Source organism: Cyprinus carpio, chromosome B9 (assembly GCF_018340385.1).
Source record: "Cyprinus carpio isolate SPL01 chromosome B9, ASM1834038v1, whole genome shotgun sequence".
Taxonomy (NCBI): domain Eukaryota; kingdom Metazoa; phylum Chordata; class Actinopteri; order Cypriniformes; family Cyprinidae; genus Cyprinus; species Cyprinus carpio.
The window spans coordinates 8,248,769-8,265,788 of record NC_056605.1 but is presented as its reverse complement, the minus strand read 5'-3'; the positions used below and the strand labels follow the sequence as shown (position 1 = coordinate 8,265,788).

At 36.1% G+C, this 17,020-nt stretch overlaps 1 protein-coding gene across 1 annotated transcript; it reads left to right on the top strand.

The window, feature by feature from the left end:
• Positions 1-799: 799 nt before the first annotated feature.
• Positions 800-16,113, top strand: cfap91 (cilia and flagella associated protein 91). Its single transcript, XM_019110218.2, has 17 exons — positions 800-979; positions 1,114-1,190; positions 2,986-3,143; positions 6,222-6,293; positions 6,414-6,470; positions 6,599-6,783; positions 6,935-7,112; positions 7,680-7,837; positions 8,590-8,772; positions 9,498-9,631; positions 9,703-9,816; positions 10,182-10,253; positions 10,338-10,484; positions 11,707-11,928; positions 12,641-12,789; positions 13,711-13,802; positions 15,682-16,113. Exons 1-17 carry the CDS (start codon positions 820-822, stop codon positions 15,933-15,935), a joined length of 2,412 nt encoding a protein of 803 aa, XP_018965763.2. The 5' UTR covers positions 800-819; the 3' UTR covers positions 15,936-16,113.
• Positions 16,114-17,020: the final 907 nt, after the last annotated feature.

The following is a 17,020-nucleotide window of genomic DNA, read 5'->3' as shown; positions in this document are numbered from 1 at the left end:
TTTGTAACATAATTAGACTATATGTCATATTTAAGCAATATGACACAAGTAAAAGTGCTGTTGTAGCTAATAAGAGCATGATTTCAGCCACCGGCACAAGGCTGCTGATGTTCACTGCACGAATATGAAGCTGCTAATAACATCTAATGTTAATTATATTAAAAAATAACATTCTGAACACTCTTTGTAGTTTATTGATGTTCATAAACTCCCATGTGACCCTCCTTAAATGCAGATGTTCAATAACTGAAAAAAGTTTGTCCTCACTTAGTGTTATATTCACTAATATTCAATAATTTAGTACCTTATTCCAATTGGTACTGCCACACCATGCCATTGCTGTTTAATAAGACTTTGTTTTAAAAAAATCTAATGAAATACTACACAATAATATAACTTAAAATACATTTTATGTATACTTAGACGTACAAAGCTATCATGAAAATAGGATTTAAACAATCCAGAGGACATGCGGTAATATTGACATTATGGTTTAAAATGTTAAATGTTTTACGATAAAACAGCTTTAAATGAGATATGTTAAGATAATTTTAAGGTTATGCTCGGGGACTCAAAAGGCACTCTAACCAGAATTTAACCGACTGATCAACACAAAGTGGGATATTCAGTTTACCTCAGAAATATCTCTGCAAGTTCGTGACACGTTGGGCTCCAAGCGTCTGTGTACGTCCACGTGTTGTGAAAACAAAGTTTTAGACCGGAAAACAACTATTTTTGGAAATGTATGTCGGTTTGGGGGATGCCATGGGTTTGTTTTGAACGCCCCCTGGCGGTGTGATAGTGTAGTGACGTGGTCGGATGTTTACGATCTCCATGGTAACCACTGTCCCAATCGCTCACAAATTAAACACACACCTGTTACACGCAGACATGAGCGTCTCTCTGACACACACATTTCAGAAGAAACATGAGGGCAGGAGGGGATTCAGACAACAGAGGACATATGATTATTTGTACGGTGAGTTACAGCTGCAAATCGATGGCCTGTTTGACCGTATATTCGGATATTATAAGAAAGTAACGTTACGTATTGTGTCATGTATTATTTAAAAAGTCTGTTGTGTTCAATTGTGGATGTTGGTGCTGCTTTAGACCCTGTATACACATTGTCAGCTGATGTGGATCACGCCAGGGAAAACTTTCGAGCTCAAGCCTCGATGGATCGAGTGGTAAGTTGACAAACACTAGCACAGCTCATCGTGTGCTGATAATGTTTCAGATTTTGCAGATTTATGTACAGTAACGTTAGCTGTTGAGTCCTTGAACTTTGTGCTGCTGCTCCTGTGTAAACACTGGAGACGGGAAAACACAAACACAGGGTCGTTTTCCACTGCGAACTGAAGTTCAACTTTGATGAACTCTGACTTTTGGGCAGAGAGAAAACACATTTACCCAAAACAGGACTTACAGTAGCCTATAAGCAACACATTTAGGCTGAATTGAAATAAGATGCATGTTTTGCAGTGTTGAAATAGTCTCATTAAAGCCTGTCCTTGTGAAAAAGACGATTTAGCATACTTTTAATAAAGTACTTGGAAATGATTAAAAAAAAACATATTTACTTCTATTGTCTTTGAAATTGCCAGATTTACTGGCAAAATTTTATGTTAAACTAAAATATACTTCCATATTTTAAATCACACACTTGTATGTCATTTATTTGAATATATCTATTATTTCATGATTTTGCAATTTAGTATATTTAAAATATATAACTTTAAATAAAAACACACAACAGTTAAAATTATAATCAAGTACTTAACATGCTTAAGTACATTAGTCTACACATAAAAAATAGTAAAGCATGACAAAAGATTATTAAAACATAATAAATTAATATAAACATAATGCACAGTTTTCAGTCCACATGTAGCATAAGTGAGAAAAAATGGATTTGGACACTACAAAAGGATTGCACACAGAGATATTGAACACTTCATTTTGGCACATGAAATAAAAAAAAAGAAAATTGCGAATATCTCAGCAATTTTATCTCAGCATCTTTTTTTTTTTTTTTTTTTTTTTTTTTTTAGGATTTACAGAAAATAAACGGCAAGTTGGCTATTGAGTTTTTACTTTCTTGGAAGAATTGATAAATATTACAGATAAAAAGTCTCATGCTGGTTAAATAGGTCTGTAACTGTTTAGTTGGCATTTAATGGCTAAAATGCTGCAGGTCTGAAGTGCTAAATTGCTTTAGGTAATTGAAACAAATAGAGTACCCTTCTGACACTGAAGTGGTTATTTTGAGTTATTACAGGTCTCTCTGAAATACTGGATTCTGATTGGTCAGTCACCGCATTCTGACCACTAAACAGTGAGCTATATTGTCCCTGGAAGCCTGTATCCTACTCTGTGCTGGTTTCATGTCTCTTGAATCACAACAGTCTCACACTATTTCAACTCAAATCAAAATTTCAGGTGCATTTATTTATTAATCTTGTTTGTTAATCTCTCAGGACAATGTACAGCCAGCTATTATCACATCATGAATTCTCTCTTGTGCAGGACAGTCTGGCCATCAGTGAGGAATACAATTAGAGTAATTTAGAGCTGAACAAATTCCTCCATGACTCTGTCATTTAGCTCATGGCCAGCGCAATACCCTTTGTATCCTCAGGGTAGTGCTAGTGAACACACACACACACACACACACACACACACACACACACACACACACACACACACACACACACACACACACACACACACAAACAATAATTAATGGCACAGAAGAAATGACAAGGCTGAAATTTTTTGTCATTCTGAAATTTTGAATGACGGTGCTGTAATGTAATTCAATTATTTAAAAAAATATGAAATAACCATTACCATTTTTGTTTCATTCTTAACACATCAGAAGCCTTAAAAGTCTCATATTGTGAGGAATGGAAATGTAAAGTGAAGTGAAAAAAAAAGTGAAAAAAGTAAAAATCAGTATGTTATGTGTTTTGTCTCTATCAGCGGAAGGTTCCAGAATTTAACTCCATGTTTAGTAATCTGCCACATCACCCTCGTTTCACCTTACGTCTCGAGGCCACTGAGCCTGTGCCTGTGTTCATTGATCGACGTTGGCGAGGCTTGGCCGAGCAGAAGAGACAGGCCCTGCAGCAACTGACGGGGTAAGATTCACCCACTCTCTACACAAGACAATAATCCTTTAGAAATATGATATCAGATCGGTGAATCTCACAAAAACATGTCCAGGACAATTTTCACTCTAAACTCAAAAGAAAAAGAAAAAAGAAGAAATTATTTGCAATTAGAAAAAAAATCTATTTTTATTACTATCTTTTTTGCATTGTGACTTTTTGTGATGTTTGCATTATATAAACACATTTCCCACACATACTATTATCCACCGAACGATTGAGCTGGTTTGTTTCTTCGAGTTATTTTATTTTTTGTGGATTCTTTTGGGATATTTTAATGTTTTTTTAATGTTCTTTTGCAGTGCACACAATTTATATTTATATTTATATTAAATATATATATATATATTGTAAGGGAAACAGGTCAATTTAGCTCAAAGGGAATCATTTTATAGATTTTAAAGGGAATTTGAACAGAATCACTGTTTCACGGCTGATCACTGAAACGGCCAGCGATTCACTGAACGAGCCGTTTAACATCAAATCTGCGCTGGATATTAATATCCAAAGTATAGTGAAAACACTATTAATTAGCACAGTAACAAGATCGGCAGTTTAAGACATTAACTTGTGAGCACAAAAACACAAGATACTTCTCTTTTCAATATAAATAAGGCTTTATTAGATAAATCTAAGACATATAAACTAATCTAACACATAAGCACACGCACTCACACATTCACACCAAGTTGCAGGAGGATAGAACGTTAGGAAAGAGTGAGTTTAAGAGAATGAAAATGTGAAATCCCAAGTTTACAGCAATACGTGAAATTGCATAGACATGAGCAACCATTAATCACTTAATTAACCCTCGCGCTGAGTTCTTCAATGAGGTTAAAATTATATTAGATAACACCAGTACAGATGTGAGTCTGGAGGTTACTTGCGTTGCCTGTGTAACGGGGTTCCCTTTGTCGTCGCTGAAAACGGGGTTTCCCGAGGTTGCTGATTGGCTGGAAGTTCAGTAGTCGTTGAAGTGACGTCTTGGGAAGCCCGTGGTTTGGGCGTTGGCTGAAGATGCGGAGTTGTGGGCTGGTTGAAGTTTCAGATGGGCACGCGAGGTCAGACTCGGAGACACGGCGTTACAAAACTTAACTCAGAACACGAAACTCTCAAACGGAAAAGAACAGAAGTAAAGTTTGACGAGACTAGGTGGTGTTTCTTCTCATCGTGGCTAAGTAGCAGCAGGCAGGTGCAGGCCGAAGCACGCTGGAACGGCGCTCGAAGAACGCTAAAAGTGATGACAAAGCATGACTAAAAGCATGTAAACTACAAGCAAAGCAAAAAGCCGGCATGACTGATAGCAAAAGCTTGACAAAAGCTAAAAGCTAAAAGCAAAATTTGATGGTGTCCTGAGTATTTAAACTGGCCTTTTGGCCACACCTCAAATGTTGTCTTGACCAATTAGATACTGTCTTTTCTCAGGGTGTTGCAATTGTCTGTCCCACCCATTCATAAATCAAATGTTATCTTATCAAGCTTGTGGTCCGAATTTTCCCGCTCTTGCAGGGTATAATTTGGACATGATTCCTATAACAAGAATATGATACATTTGACAAATAACTAATGGTCAGAAACGTTTTTCAAGCAAGAATATTCGAACACACACATACTAAACATGAATATGATCCCTTAAGCTATTCAAGAGTTATTTAAAAAGACATACACAATAAGTGATTAGAAACATTAAAATCAAATGTGTGGCTTCATGTATGATATGGAGTTGAGCAATGGACTGATATCCATTTAGAAGTCTTTTTTGAGTTCATTTTGGTGCATATATGCATTGGAAGGCATTGTCTGTGCCATTCTGGGGAGTAAGGATATCTCCTGTGAAGACCAGAGGGGTTAACAGGTCTCCTTAGGAATTTCAGTCTGGTTTTGCTAGGTGGGGGGGGAAGTCAATCCAACGATCTTGTTTTCTCTGTCATGGCTTTACATGTGAGTTTCAGACTGTCCATTTCTTCGATTACTTGCCCCAAATTAGACAATCTCTTCTTTGAATTGAAATTGTCAATAATTGTTCTAATGGTGTTAATGTTGAAAAGCTGTTCTGTGAAAGAGTTGGTTATCAGACTGTGGTGCTGGGAGTTGATTTACAACATCCTGCCTTTCTGTGGAATTCGGCTCATGTTTCAACCAGGCTCCCGATCGAATCTTTAATTTGTCTGGTTCACGCTACAATATATTTTCAAATGTAATTTATTCCTGTGATGCAAAGCTGAATTTTTTGCATCATTACTCCAGTCTTCAGTATTAAATAATTAAAATATGTGACCCTGAGCACAAAACCAGTCTTAAGTCGCTGGGGTATATTTTTAGCGATAACCAAAAAAACATAGTATGGGTCAAAATTATAGATTTTTCTTTTATGCCAAAAATCTTTAGGATATTAGGAAAAGATCATGTTCCATGAATATATTTTGTAAATTTATTACCGTAAATATATCAAAACTTAATTTTTGATTATTAATGTGCATTGCTAAGAACTTCATTTGGACAACTTTAAAGGCGATTTTCTCAATATTTAGATTTTTTTGCAGCTTCAGATTCCAGATTTTTTAATAGTTATCTCAGTTATTTCAGCCAAATATCCTATCCTAACAAACCGTACATCAACAGAAAGCTTATTTATTCAGCTTTCATATGATGTATAAATCGCAAATTTAAAAAAAATGACTTTTACGGTCCAGGGTCAAAATTATGCTGATTTGGTGCTCAAGAAACATTTCTTCTTATGATGAATATTGAAAACATTTGAGCTGTTTAATATTTTTGTGGAAACAGTGAAATGTTTTTTTTTTGTTGTTGTTGTTTTCAGGATTCTTTGATGAATAGAAAAAAAAAAACATTTATTTAAAATAGTTTTTTTGTACCATAAATGTCCATACTGTCACTTTAGATCAATGCAGAGCATCCTTGCTGAATAAATGTATTCATTTCTTTAAAAAAAAATAAAAAAAAAATATTGATGCCAAACTGTTGAGTGATAGTGTATGCTGTATATGCCAATAGTATTAATCCTTAATAATTTTGTGTCTGTGAAAGTGTTGTGTCTCAGATGCATAGACCAAACCACACAGATGTGACAGGAATGGACCGCTGGAAGTTTTTCAAATGGTAGGATATAGAGAAAAATGAATGTGAATGACAATAGCTAAACAAAAGTGTACAAATAAGAATAATGTTTTCCCCTTGCACTTTCTTTCCCTCTTTTTTCTGCCATTTCCTTTCTCTCAGTCCTCTTATTCCTTTCGCTCAACAGATTCCTCCTGATGTTGTATTTGCTTTGCCAAAGTAAGTCCGGTGGTGTTTGTCACTTCACCCTTGCTCTGTTAATAGAGTTAACAACTCTATTAGAGTTAAAAACTGGACTTTCTTACTATCTTTCTATACATCTGTCTTGCCACTAATTTTTCTCACAGATCTGACCTCCTTTCTGCTTCGGATGGAGATGAAAAACGGTCCCCTACTCCATTCCAGCGGAGCGTGGGAGTTCAGACTGATTATCGGGAGAGTGAGACACAGACAGACCCCTTCACTCCAGACTATGCGGTTCGTCCTGGGACAGCCCCCCCTGAGCTGCTCACACTGGCCACACTCACATGGGGTAAACAGCACATAATAAAATAATCATAAATAGTACATGTCTCTCACCAGTCCCTAATCAATAAGAGAATGTTGCACAAACCTTTGCATGTGTAGCTTCAAGCATTTGTGTTTACAAAAGATGCTTCAGGACTAACAGTGGTTGTTTTCAGGCCGTGGGCTGCCTGCAGGGCTGGCAGAAGTAGAGATGATTGAGAGGGCAAGAATGAAGAGAGCTTGGGAGGCAACTCTGCCACCGCTGAATGACCTCTCTCAGCTGGACAAGAGGAGAAGGATGATGGAGGAGATGGAGAGGAAGGAGTGGGCATTCAGAGAGAAGGAGATAGAGAAGTGAGCACTGCTTAGAGGAATAGTTTTCCAAGTTTGATTAATTTGGACACTTCACTCACACATTATTTGTAGTGGTTTCTCTGGATAAGGTGGATATTTGCCAAAAAAAAAAAATTCTAGACTCTAAGGAGCTGTTCACATTGAAAACGTGAGACGTAACGTGTTTCTCCTCTACCATGTTGCCGTCAAATTAAACAAGTTTACTTGCTAATGTAAACAAAAGCTTGTAACACTTGCCCCGCCTCCAAGGTCTTCCGATTGGTCCACTGTTTTAGAACTGGCATTGATGAGCGGCGCTGCGCATAAAAGTTGAAATTCTTTTAACTTGACAAGGCGTCATGTACGAGATGTTGAGAAAGACGGGAGACGCAAGCATAACAGACATACATGTCCATCTAGTGCATGTTTACATAGAAAACAATGGAAAAGTAGTGCACTGGAATGGATGAACGCATTCTGTGTGAACAGCCCCTTAAGAGTCTAGTGAAGTAGGCTACTCTTAAATTTACTGCTACAAGCACAAACACATTCATGTTGACTGTTGTTGTTTGTCATGTGTTTTCTTAGGCTGCAGGAGGCACGGCTGACCCTGCTGGTGCAGCTTCTGCGTCAGAGGGAGGAGAAGCAGGAGGAGGTCAAGATGGATCGACTGGATGTGAGCTTTTCCCAGCACCAGCAAGAGAAGGAGGCGCAGATTAAGAAGATACGCAATGACTACATCATTTGTGAGGCCACAGTCAGATAAATCATATTTAAGTTGCACTTAAAAGGACCCATTCTGTTTATGGCAGTAATCGTGAAATCAGAATTGACTTTTTATGGCTTTTAGAAAATGTGTGTTTGCTTTTAGACCATATACTGTACGATTTTACTGTATTTGTACAAATTTTTCTGTGCTTTGACCTGAAGCATGACCCACATTAATTGGGTAAATCAGAAAAAAAAAAATGTTTCATGCATAAATACCATAGCTGCTGACAGCGCTGCATGAGTTAGCAGTGCCATCTAGTGATTGTGTGGTACACATAATATATTTCTTATTTTTTATAATGTAAATAATAAAATTATTATTATTGCATGGTCATATTGAATGGGGAAAAATAAGTTTATTTAGTTGATCATATGCTAGTATAATATGAAACATTGACAGAATAACCTTTAGCATATATATACATTTTAAATGTTTCTCTTCAGACCAAAAATGTTGATGAATCACTTTACCACATTTACATACACACAGAAACGAAAACCATGCTTACAGCCTTCCATTCTATTTTTTTGTGAGGCATGATAAAAAGACATCATTCGTACAAAATTACTTATTCAAATCTTCAACTAAATGAAGCATAGAATGTATTAAGAGCTGTCAGGACATTTGTGTTTAAACCAGATTTCAAGTCGGATTATTCTGATTTATGAAATAATAAGCATGCACAAACTGACATAATTTTATTGATACCTTTCCTGTTTCTCCCAGCAATGCGGAAGCTGCTGGCTAAACGGAGGAATGTTGAGGGAAAGCTGAAGAGACGTGATATTATAAAGGATTACTCAGATTATGGGTTTCAGACATACGCACCTCGGTCGCGGATTGGACAGATCTCTGACCGAAATTCCAACCGCAACGTGGTCAAGAGTCACTTTCTCAGCACGTATGAAGGTCTGCTTCTGTTTACAGAGGATGTTTTCCTTGTGACTATTCAGGATACAGTAAAGTTTATAGTAAATTATTTTTTTTATTTTAGAAATATTTACTTAATGCACATAACATTTTTATTCTAATGTCTTTCTTTGTTCAATATATTCTGATGTTCTTTATTTGCTTATTTAATTTTTTTAAATGTTATCCATAAAAATCAATTACCCTATTCTACTTCTTCTAAAATCATATCATGGATTTTGAGGAGATGTATACTATGTGAATAACATTTTTGTTCTCATACCACTTAAAAAAAAAAAAAAAAGAAAAAAAAAAAAGATTTATAAATGCACACAAATCCAATGTTTATATAGTACTTTTTAGTCTGTCCTGAAAACAAAAAACTAAACTTTTTTAACTTTTAAAATAAAAATAAACTTTCGACACCAAATTGCATTAAATATTTGAATTTATTTGAATTCTTATTATTTTTATTATATATTATATTTCAAATGTTTCCCTTCTAAATCAAATCATTCTGCTAATTAATCAAATATTTGCCTTGGTTTTTCTAAGCAATTACAATTATATCTAAAACCTGGTGATCAAAGAACTGGGGTTGCTTCAGATCAGAATATTATAGAGATTTATATATTTTTTTCAGAAAATATATTTTATTTCGTTTAAAATAAGTTATTTTACAATTTGAATCACTACGGATGTGGTAAAGGCTCTGTGTTTCTCAGGTCTGTTAGAACTGGAGGCAGGTCTTTCTCCATCTGTCATGGAGCCTCAAATCAAAGTGCCAAGACCTAAAGTGACAAAAGGCTTCATCACACGCTCAGCCCGCAGAGAACTAGAGCTCATGAAGACTCATCAGGTAATGAGCAGCTGGGTGGGAGGAGGTGTGTGAAGTGACAGATATCCCCCTGAGCTCTCCTTTCCCACTAGGCTCTGAGGGAGGAAAAGGGCCATGTGGTGGAAAAGAAGCCTTTGCGGTTCCTCTTTAAGAGGGAAAAACCTGCTCCACGACCTCCGACCCCTGCGGTGGAAGATCCCCCAGAGGTACAACCCGAATTCACGCTGTAGATAATTGTGGGGATAATTAAGTAGGTCAAAAAGCACTCTGAAGTTCAGCTAACTGCCTTAAATTTAAACTGTAATGCATTTTTATGTAATTGCACTAAGCATGCAATTTCTCAAATATTATTTTAAATCATACTATTTCTGTAATAATTACTCTTTTCCAAAGTGCATTCCTTTTCACAACAGTAAGACTGTGCTCAGAAGTCCTAAAAGAACCACTGCTCTAAAGTGATCTGAGGATACTACAGTATATGATGCATGCATTTCGTTGAATCATTTATTTTGTAATTCTTTTTGTATGATGCGTCTATGATTGTGAGATATTGATGTAATGTCTATAACAGGGAGATGAGGAAAGGGAACTGGCCGTTATCTTTCTGCAGAAAGTGCTGAGAGGAAGATCCACACAGAATCAGGTAAGGCTCAGGGAGCGTGGTTTTCTAACTGATGGCTCATATAGTCGTCGATGTGAATAGATAATGATGTCTGATGGTTGGCAGGTGTTCGAGGGAAAAGAGAAACGGTTGGAACTGATCCAAGAACTGCGCACCACCCACGCATTGCAGAAGGAGGAGCAGAACAAGAAGGAGGCGGAAAAACAGGTCACACTCGCCCTGCAGAGACAGAGAGACACCCAGTCTGAAACAGTAAGACATAATGTATATGTTTAAGATATGAAAATGAACACCTGCAGTAGCATGTGAACTTTGACTGATAAAACTACATACTTATCTCAGTACTATCAAAATGCAGTTTTTTTAGGCATTCACAACATCTGCTCTGCTTTGGCATGTACCGCGGATCTTTTCTGGGCTTCTCAGCATGGGTCACATTTTCCTGTTTTGAAATGAAACAGTTCAATGAACTATGAAAACATTTTCATATTTTTTCCCCTGTAATTTTCAGAATTCAAAACCTTCTCCCAGTGAAAAAAAAATAATGTAAGCTATTTTTAACAAAGTCACTGATCATTACATTCTGATCGTAAAGGTTTGTGGAGCATATTTTATTATTAAAGGAATAGTTCAGATTTTAAATGAAAATGTGCTGAAAATGTACTCACCCTCAGGCCATCCAAGATGTAGATGAGTTTGATTCTTCATTCGAACAGATGCAGAGAAATTTGGCATTAAGTCACTTATGCAGTGAATGGGTGCCGTCAGAATGAGAGTTCAAACATCTGATAAAAACATCACAGTAATCCACACGATTCCAGTCCTTCAATTAACATCTTTTGAATTGAAAAGCTGTGTTTCTATAAAAAAAAAAAAAATCCATCAAGACATTTTTTACTGTAGACAGAAAAAGGGTTTTCACTTCTAAACAGTGATTGTTCTCTGAATATTTATCTTGTGAGACGAGATGCCTTTTTAACTTGAGAAAGCAATATTATGGACAGAAGACTCAAATTTTAGCCAGAACCAATGGTTTGAAGTTTTGATTCTTTTTAAGATTTGTTTCTTACAAACACATGGGTTTCCACCTCAGAAGACATTAATTGATGGAATGGAGTCTTGTGGATTATTGTGATGTTTTTATCAGCTGTTTGCACTCTAATTCTGATGGCACCCATTCACTGCAGAGGATCCTCTGGTGAGCAAGTGATATTACTTACACCAAAGTCTTTAAGGAAGATACTTAAATGTAAAACAAAAAAAATCTAATTAACATAACATTACAAACATTATTGCCTTAGGACAAAATCAAAATACTACTTAAAATATGGTATGAGCCTATTTGTGGTCTAAAAAAAAAATCTTAAAGTCACTGAACAAACCAATGTAAGAATGAACTATAATGAGCTAGGATAACTCATGTACTAAACTGATTACATTCTTTTTATTCCTTATCCCACTGTCTTTCTCTCAGGTGTCTCAGATTGAGTCCTATATATCTGGCCTGTCTGGAGGAGTGATAGTGGACATGCTGGACTTCCTATCTAAAGAGTTGCTCCGGCTGCAGGAGGAAAGGCGAATCCATGCCTTCTCCCTATTGGCTGAGAGAGACCGGCGTATTCGTGAGGCTGAGGAGAGTGGAAGGCGGCAGATCGAGGAAAGGAGACGCAGAGAGGAGGATGAGATATTTAAACAGGTCACTAGAACATCCACTCACAATAAATAGGCTCTTAGCTCTACCTAACAAAATCCTACACTATCATTCAAAAGTTTGTAAAAATGAGTCATTTTATGCAGCAAGGAATGTGTTAAATTGACCAAAAGTGACAGTAAAGACATTTTTCATATTACAAAAGATTTTTATTTTAAATAAACGCTGTTTTTTTTAATTTCTGTTCATCAAAGAATCATGAAAAATGTGTCTGTTTCCATAAAAATATTAGGCAGCACAAGTGTTTTCAGCATCGATAATAATAAGAAATGTTTCTTGAGCAGCAGATCAGCATATTAGAATGATTTCTGAAGGATCATGTGACTGAAAATTCAACTTTGTCATATCGGGAATATTACATTTTTAAACAATCATTCAGGAACCCTTATTTTAAATTGTAATAATAGTTCACAGATTCATAGTTCACATAGATGCAGCCTTGGTTAGCATAACCCACTTTTCAAATTCTTTACAAAATTAAAAAGTTACCTCTAACTTCTCCACGTTAGTGTAAGTAAATAGTTTATTTTCTTTGGTAAAGCACATTGCCATAGAATTCTTCAATAATGCCACGGGGCTATCAAAATTCACCTTTTTTTTTTTTTTTTTTTTTTTTTAAATGTGTACGCTAGGCATATTGTGTAATTGCAATCTTCCTTTTCTATCTCTTGTCTATCTGTATATGATTTGGTATCAGGTGGTCAAGATGCATCAGGACACAGTTGACATGTACCTGGAGGATGTCATCCTGGGCTGTATTAATCAGACAGCTGATGCTCAGGCCAGAGAGGAGGTTCACCGCAAGGCTGAGGAGCTGAACAACGTCACCTATGCCATGGAGGAGACGTACGTTCTTGGTCTCGAATGCTGTGACATCCAGTTGAACCAGTTTGAAGATCTCTCTACTAGATTGCTTATTGTTGACAATGAACCACAAACTCTTAAAATCATGCTACTGTAGATATTTCAGCAAGGTCAAAATATTTTAAATGATCAAAATAAAACACTTCACTGAATGTTCTTGTGCAAAAGGGATAAAATATAGAAATGCACCTTTAGATTTCAGTATGTAGAAACGATTCTCTCCGTCCTGTTCTGTCATCCAAAGGCTGCAAGACATGTTTGTCACTGACAGCTGCTTATGTCAGAGGTTTTATTAGATTCAAGATAATTGTTTAGGGACCAGGCATGAATCACATGTGAATAGACCCAAACATTGTGAATGCATTCTGTTATTATAACCTTGAACTCTCAGTACATTCGTAATGCCCTTGAATAATTTGTATAAAGACAGGCCCATAAGGTGCACATAGGACAACTCTCTTTCGCTTTCAGGAGGTCTTGAAAATAAAGTCATGCTTAGATTTGTCTACAGGACGACTTCCACCCATTGTGCTCTGCCTGTTAAAAAAATCTGCGACATTTGAACTTTCTTATCCTGCAAGGCAAAATGCAGAGAAGCACAGTTAAAGCCTGGGAAATATAAGATATGTATGAAATCTGTGTCTATATATTCTTTCCCTCAATAAATAATAAATAATGGATGTCAGATGTGGCAGCACATCCATATGAAGTCACTAGAATCAGATACTGTGTATTTACAGGCATATCACTAATCTAATAAACATTGTATGACCAAGTTACAAAGATCATCGTTACTGTATGTGTCCTTTAGCCAGGCTGCCAGCATTGGCTGTTTTAGAGCATTTCATTTATCACAAACAGAATCAATCTGTTAAGTCTTTTTTGCTCTGTGTATACGTGCAGGATGAACAGTCAGCAGTCTGAAGAGATCGTGGCAGAACTCGTCTACAGATTCCTCATTCCTGAGGTCCAGAAGATTGCTGTCAGAGAAAGAGGTGAGTTATTCAATCAGGCAGATAATCAGTAAAATACCAAGCTATTACAGGTCAAGCCAAGTTAGACCTTAATGTTATTATCTACTTAACCATGTGCCATTTAAAAGAAGTACACTGTTGTTTTTCTTTGGAGCACGAAGGGATATAAGAAGCAGAATTTACCATGTTGCTCTTCTAGATACAATGAAAGGAGATGTGTACTAAGATCGTCAAGCTCTAAAGGACAAAAAAACTAAACTCAAACAGCAAACAGAGCAGTTTGGAGAAGTCAACCTACAAATAATTTAATTAAAAAAATAAAAAATAAACACACACACACACACACACACACACACATACATATATATATATATATATATATATATATATATATATATATATATATATATATATATATAATTATTATACTATAATATGAATATGAAACTATTAATTGAATAACAAATGTAAAAAAATTTACACGTTTAAAATGGAAAACAATATATATGATTCATTAATTTAAAAAGTGAAAAATTGGAGGGTGAGTAGAACTGGACAAGCAGGAAAAAAAAAACATTAGTCTTGGGTTTAAGTCTTTAAACTAGTATTGAAATATTACATTTAGCATTTCACCTTTAAGTGACATGAGGATAAGCAGATGATAACACTGTTTTTTCTATTACTGAGACATATAAGAGTGTCATAAAAGCTGGTCGTGCATAAAAGCATGCCGTTTCTGAGGTTACAATCAGACCACACAAACATAGTGAACAAAGCCATATTTAAAAATGAGCAGTTTTTTAAGCCTAGTTCAATATTCAGTTTTTATATGTAGTGACATTGCACACGTCTTAATAGATTTGAAAAGCCTCATGCAGGTCTTTTCACTGCTCAAAATTGTCACATTACCAGTATGGCCTATTAAGCTTGACTTTTTAATGACCTGTGAGTTTGACGTGTGTATGTATCACAGGGAGTCATGTGGCTTGTGTTGTATATTTAATGAATTATCCTCACTATTAGCCACAGTCTGCTTTTAATTCCCCATTTCCACATTACTTGCCTCTGTGTAATAAATACCCCGTTCATAAAAATGCAGTATATGCACACACAACTCTGTCTCAACTCTACAGCTTGCTCAGGTGACTGTAACCACATGACTTTCTACATACAACAAAACTGAAATGAATGATTTGTTGGGGATAAAAAATGACAGGTCACCAAAAATGAACTTTCTGTTATTCATTTACTCACTGCATGTCCTACAATGCTGTATGATGGTATTTCTTCTGTGGAACACAAAAGCAGAAGAAAGTTACACAATGCTTTCCATACATTAAAAGTGGATCGTGACCCTTGACTGTCAACCTCCATAAAGAACAAAAAGCAGCATAAATGATCAGAAATGAACAAGTGTTCTTCTAAATAATTGTGGATCATTGTGGACAAATTAATTTGATGAATGGTGATGATGAAAGTTAGACTTTTGATAATATTGTTTCCCATGTGGCATTTCTTTGTTCAACAGAAAAGACTAGTGCCATTATCAAAAATAAAAATAAAAAAAATAAATAAAATTGATTAATAAAGTTGGCTAATTTGGCACCTTTTATCAAGTGACAACTATAACTGACCTCTAGGTGGCACTATATTAAGTATCTTTTTGTTTTTGCCAACAACCTTACTGTGTAGCTTTGAAACAAATCAGATTTTTCTCTGAATCCTTAAGTGCCCCAAGTCTCCATGCATATCAATTTCCATAAAGATTTATTTCATTTTTCCATTCGGAAGAGTTTTTTTTTTCGGGTCGTCTTGCCTCTCAGAACAGACATATGACCCAACATCGTCCCACCAATTGAAAAGCACTTTAAAAATGTACTGTTCGCTCATTCTCTTTTAGTTCACCAGAGCCAGAGAAGGCATCTGCAAGCAGCTCGTTCAATCATCAGAAGCAGTCCCGGATCTTCTGCGGTGTCCCAGCCACCATCTCCCTCAGACAGAGCCTCCTCATTAGTCCTGAATGACATACTCAGCCAAGTAGAGGACGCTGTTCCCAGAACTGTGACCCCAAGAGACCCTGGACCAGCACGAAACAATCAGACCAGTGATCCAACAGCAGACGCTTCCAACGGGAATGGAAAACATGCAGATTAAGCCCATGAGCAGTAATACAAAACATTAAATTCTCGACCTTTACAATATTAACTGTTTGTATTTGTTGTCATAATAGCTGACTTGATTTGTCCTACCGTACTTACAGAGACAGAAAGAGTGAATGAACTTTGAAAGAACAGTCCAATGTTAATGGTTATGTAATAAAAACAGCATTTAAGTGCCACCTTTTCTCATTAATAATGGAACAAAGTCTGTCGATTACTCGAAAAGTAAAGCATAGCCTAAAATCAAAGACTTTCAGACATCTTCATTTTCATTTGTAAGGTAAAAACTCCTAAATGACCATCATCAGAAACAATTTCCAGTATAGGCCTATGTTAGGCACTAACATAGGTCCGGGTGGCTTTTTTTTCCGACCATTAGGTCTATTAGATCCTGTCTGAGAAATGGGCTGTATCTCCTAAAAAAGATAGACAGAATGATAAGGGAGATTTAGTAGGCCTATTACCCTGTTTTTCCACAGCTCAGCTGACGATCTGCTCTTATGTTGCTTATTAAATCACTTACATTCAAGTGTTTGTGAACCTAACCAAAACTCATTAACATTTACATCAGAACTCAAATTTCAATCCTACAGACTTGTCTTTTGAATCATCCATAGGCTATAATCCGCTTTGCATAACACCCTGCATATAACTGAACAGGCACACATCATTTTAGCATTCTTCAGTGTGAGTTGAAGGCTGTTTCACTTTTCTTTTCTTTTTTTTGGCAGTAAGACTAGCATGCTTTTCTAAATTCAGCCATTGTCTAAATGTAGTGTGAAGATGACTATAAATGGCAAAAGTGGAAATGTGTACTTAATGTGAATAAAGGTGTTCAGTTTGTGGCCATAAATCTCAGAAGACAATTAGAATTTTCGAGAATGAGGATTGTAGCTCATTAGCAAGCTGCAGTCACATTTACCATTGCTCTGCGAAATTATGCGAAACACTGATTTCGCAGAATAAGTTAGTAGCCTAATTTTTGGCCACAGTTTTAAAACACAGCGGTTTGCCTTCTTTTGATGTATTTACTTTTGGTGTATGACTGTGTGATTTATGTTGTAGAGCTAAATCTAATGA

Coding starts and splice junctions, on each gene's coding strand:
- cfap91 (XM_019110218.2), top strand. CDS start 820: ATGTTTACGATCTCCATGGTAACCACTGTCCCAATCGCTCACAAATTA. Junction 6,471..6,598: donor GTTGTATTTGCTTTGCCAAA/GTAAGTCCGGTG, acceptor TTTTTCTCACAG/ATCTGACCTCCTTTCTGCTT. Junction 10,254..10,337: donor GAAGATCCACACAGAATCAG/GTAAGGCTCAGG, acceptor GATGGTTGGCAG/GTGTTCGAGGGAAAAGAGAA.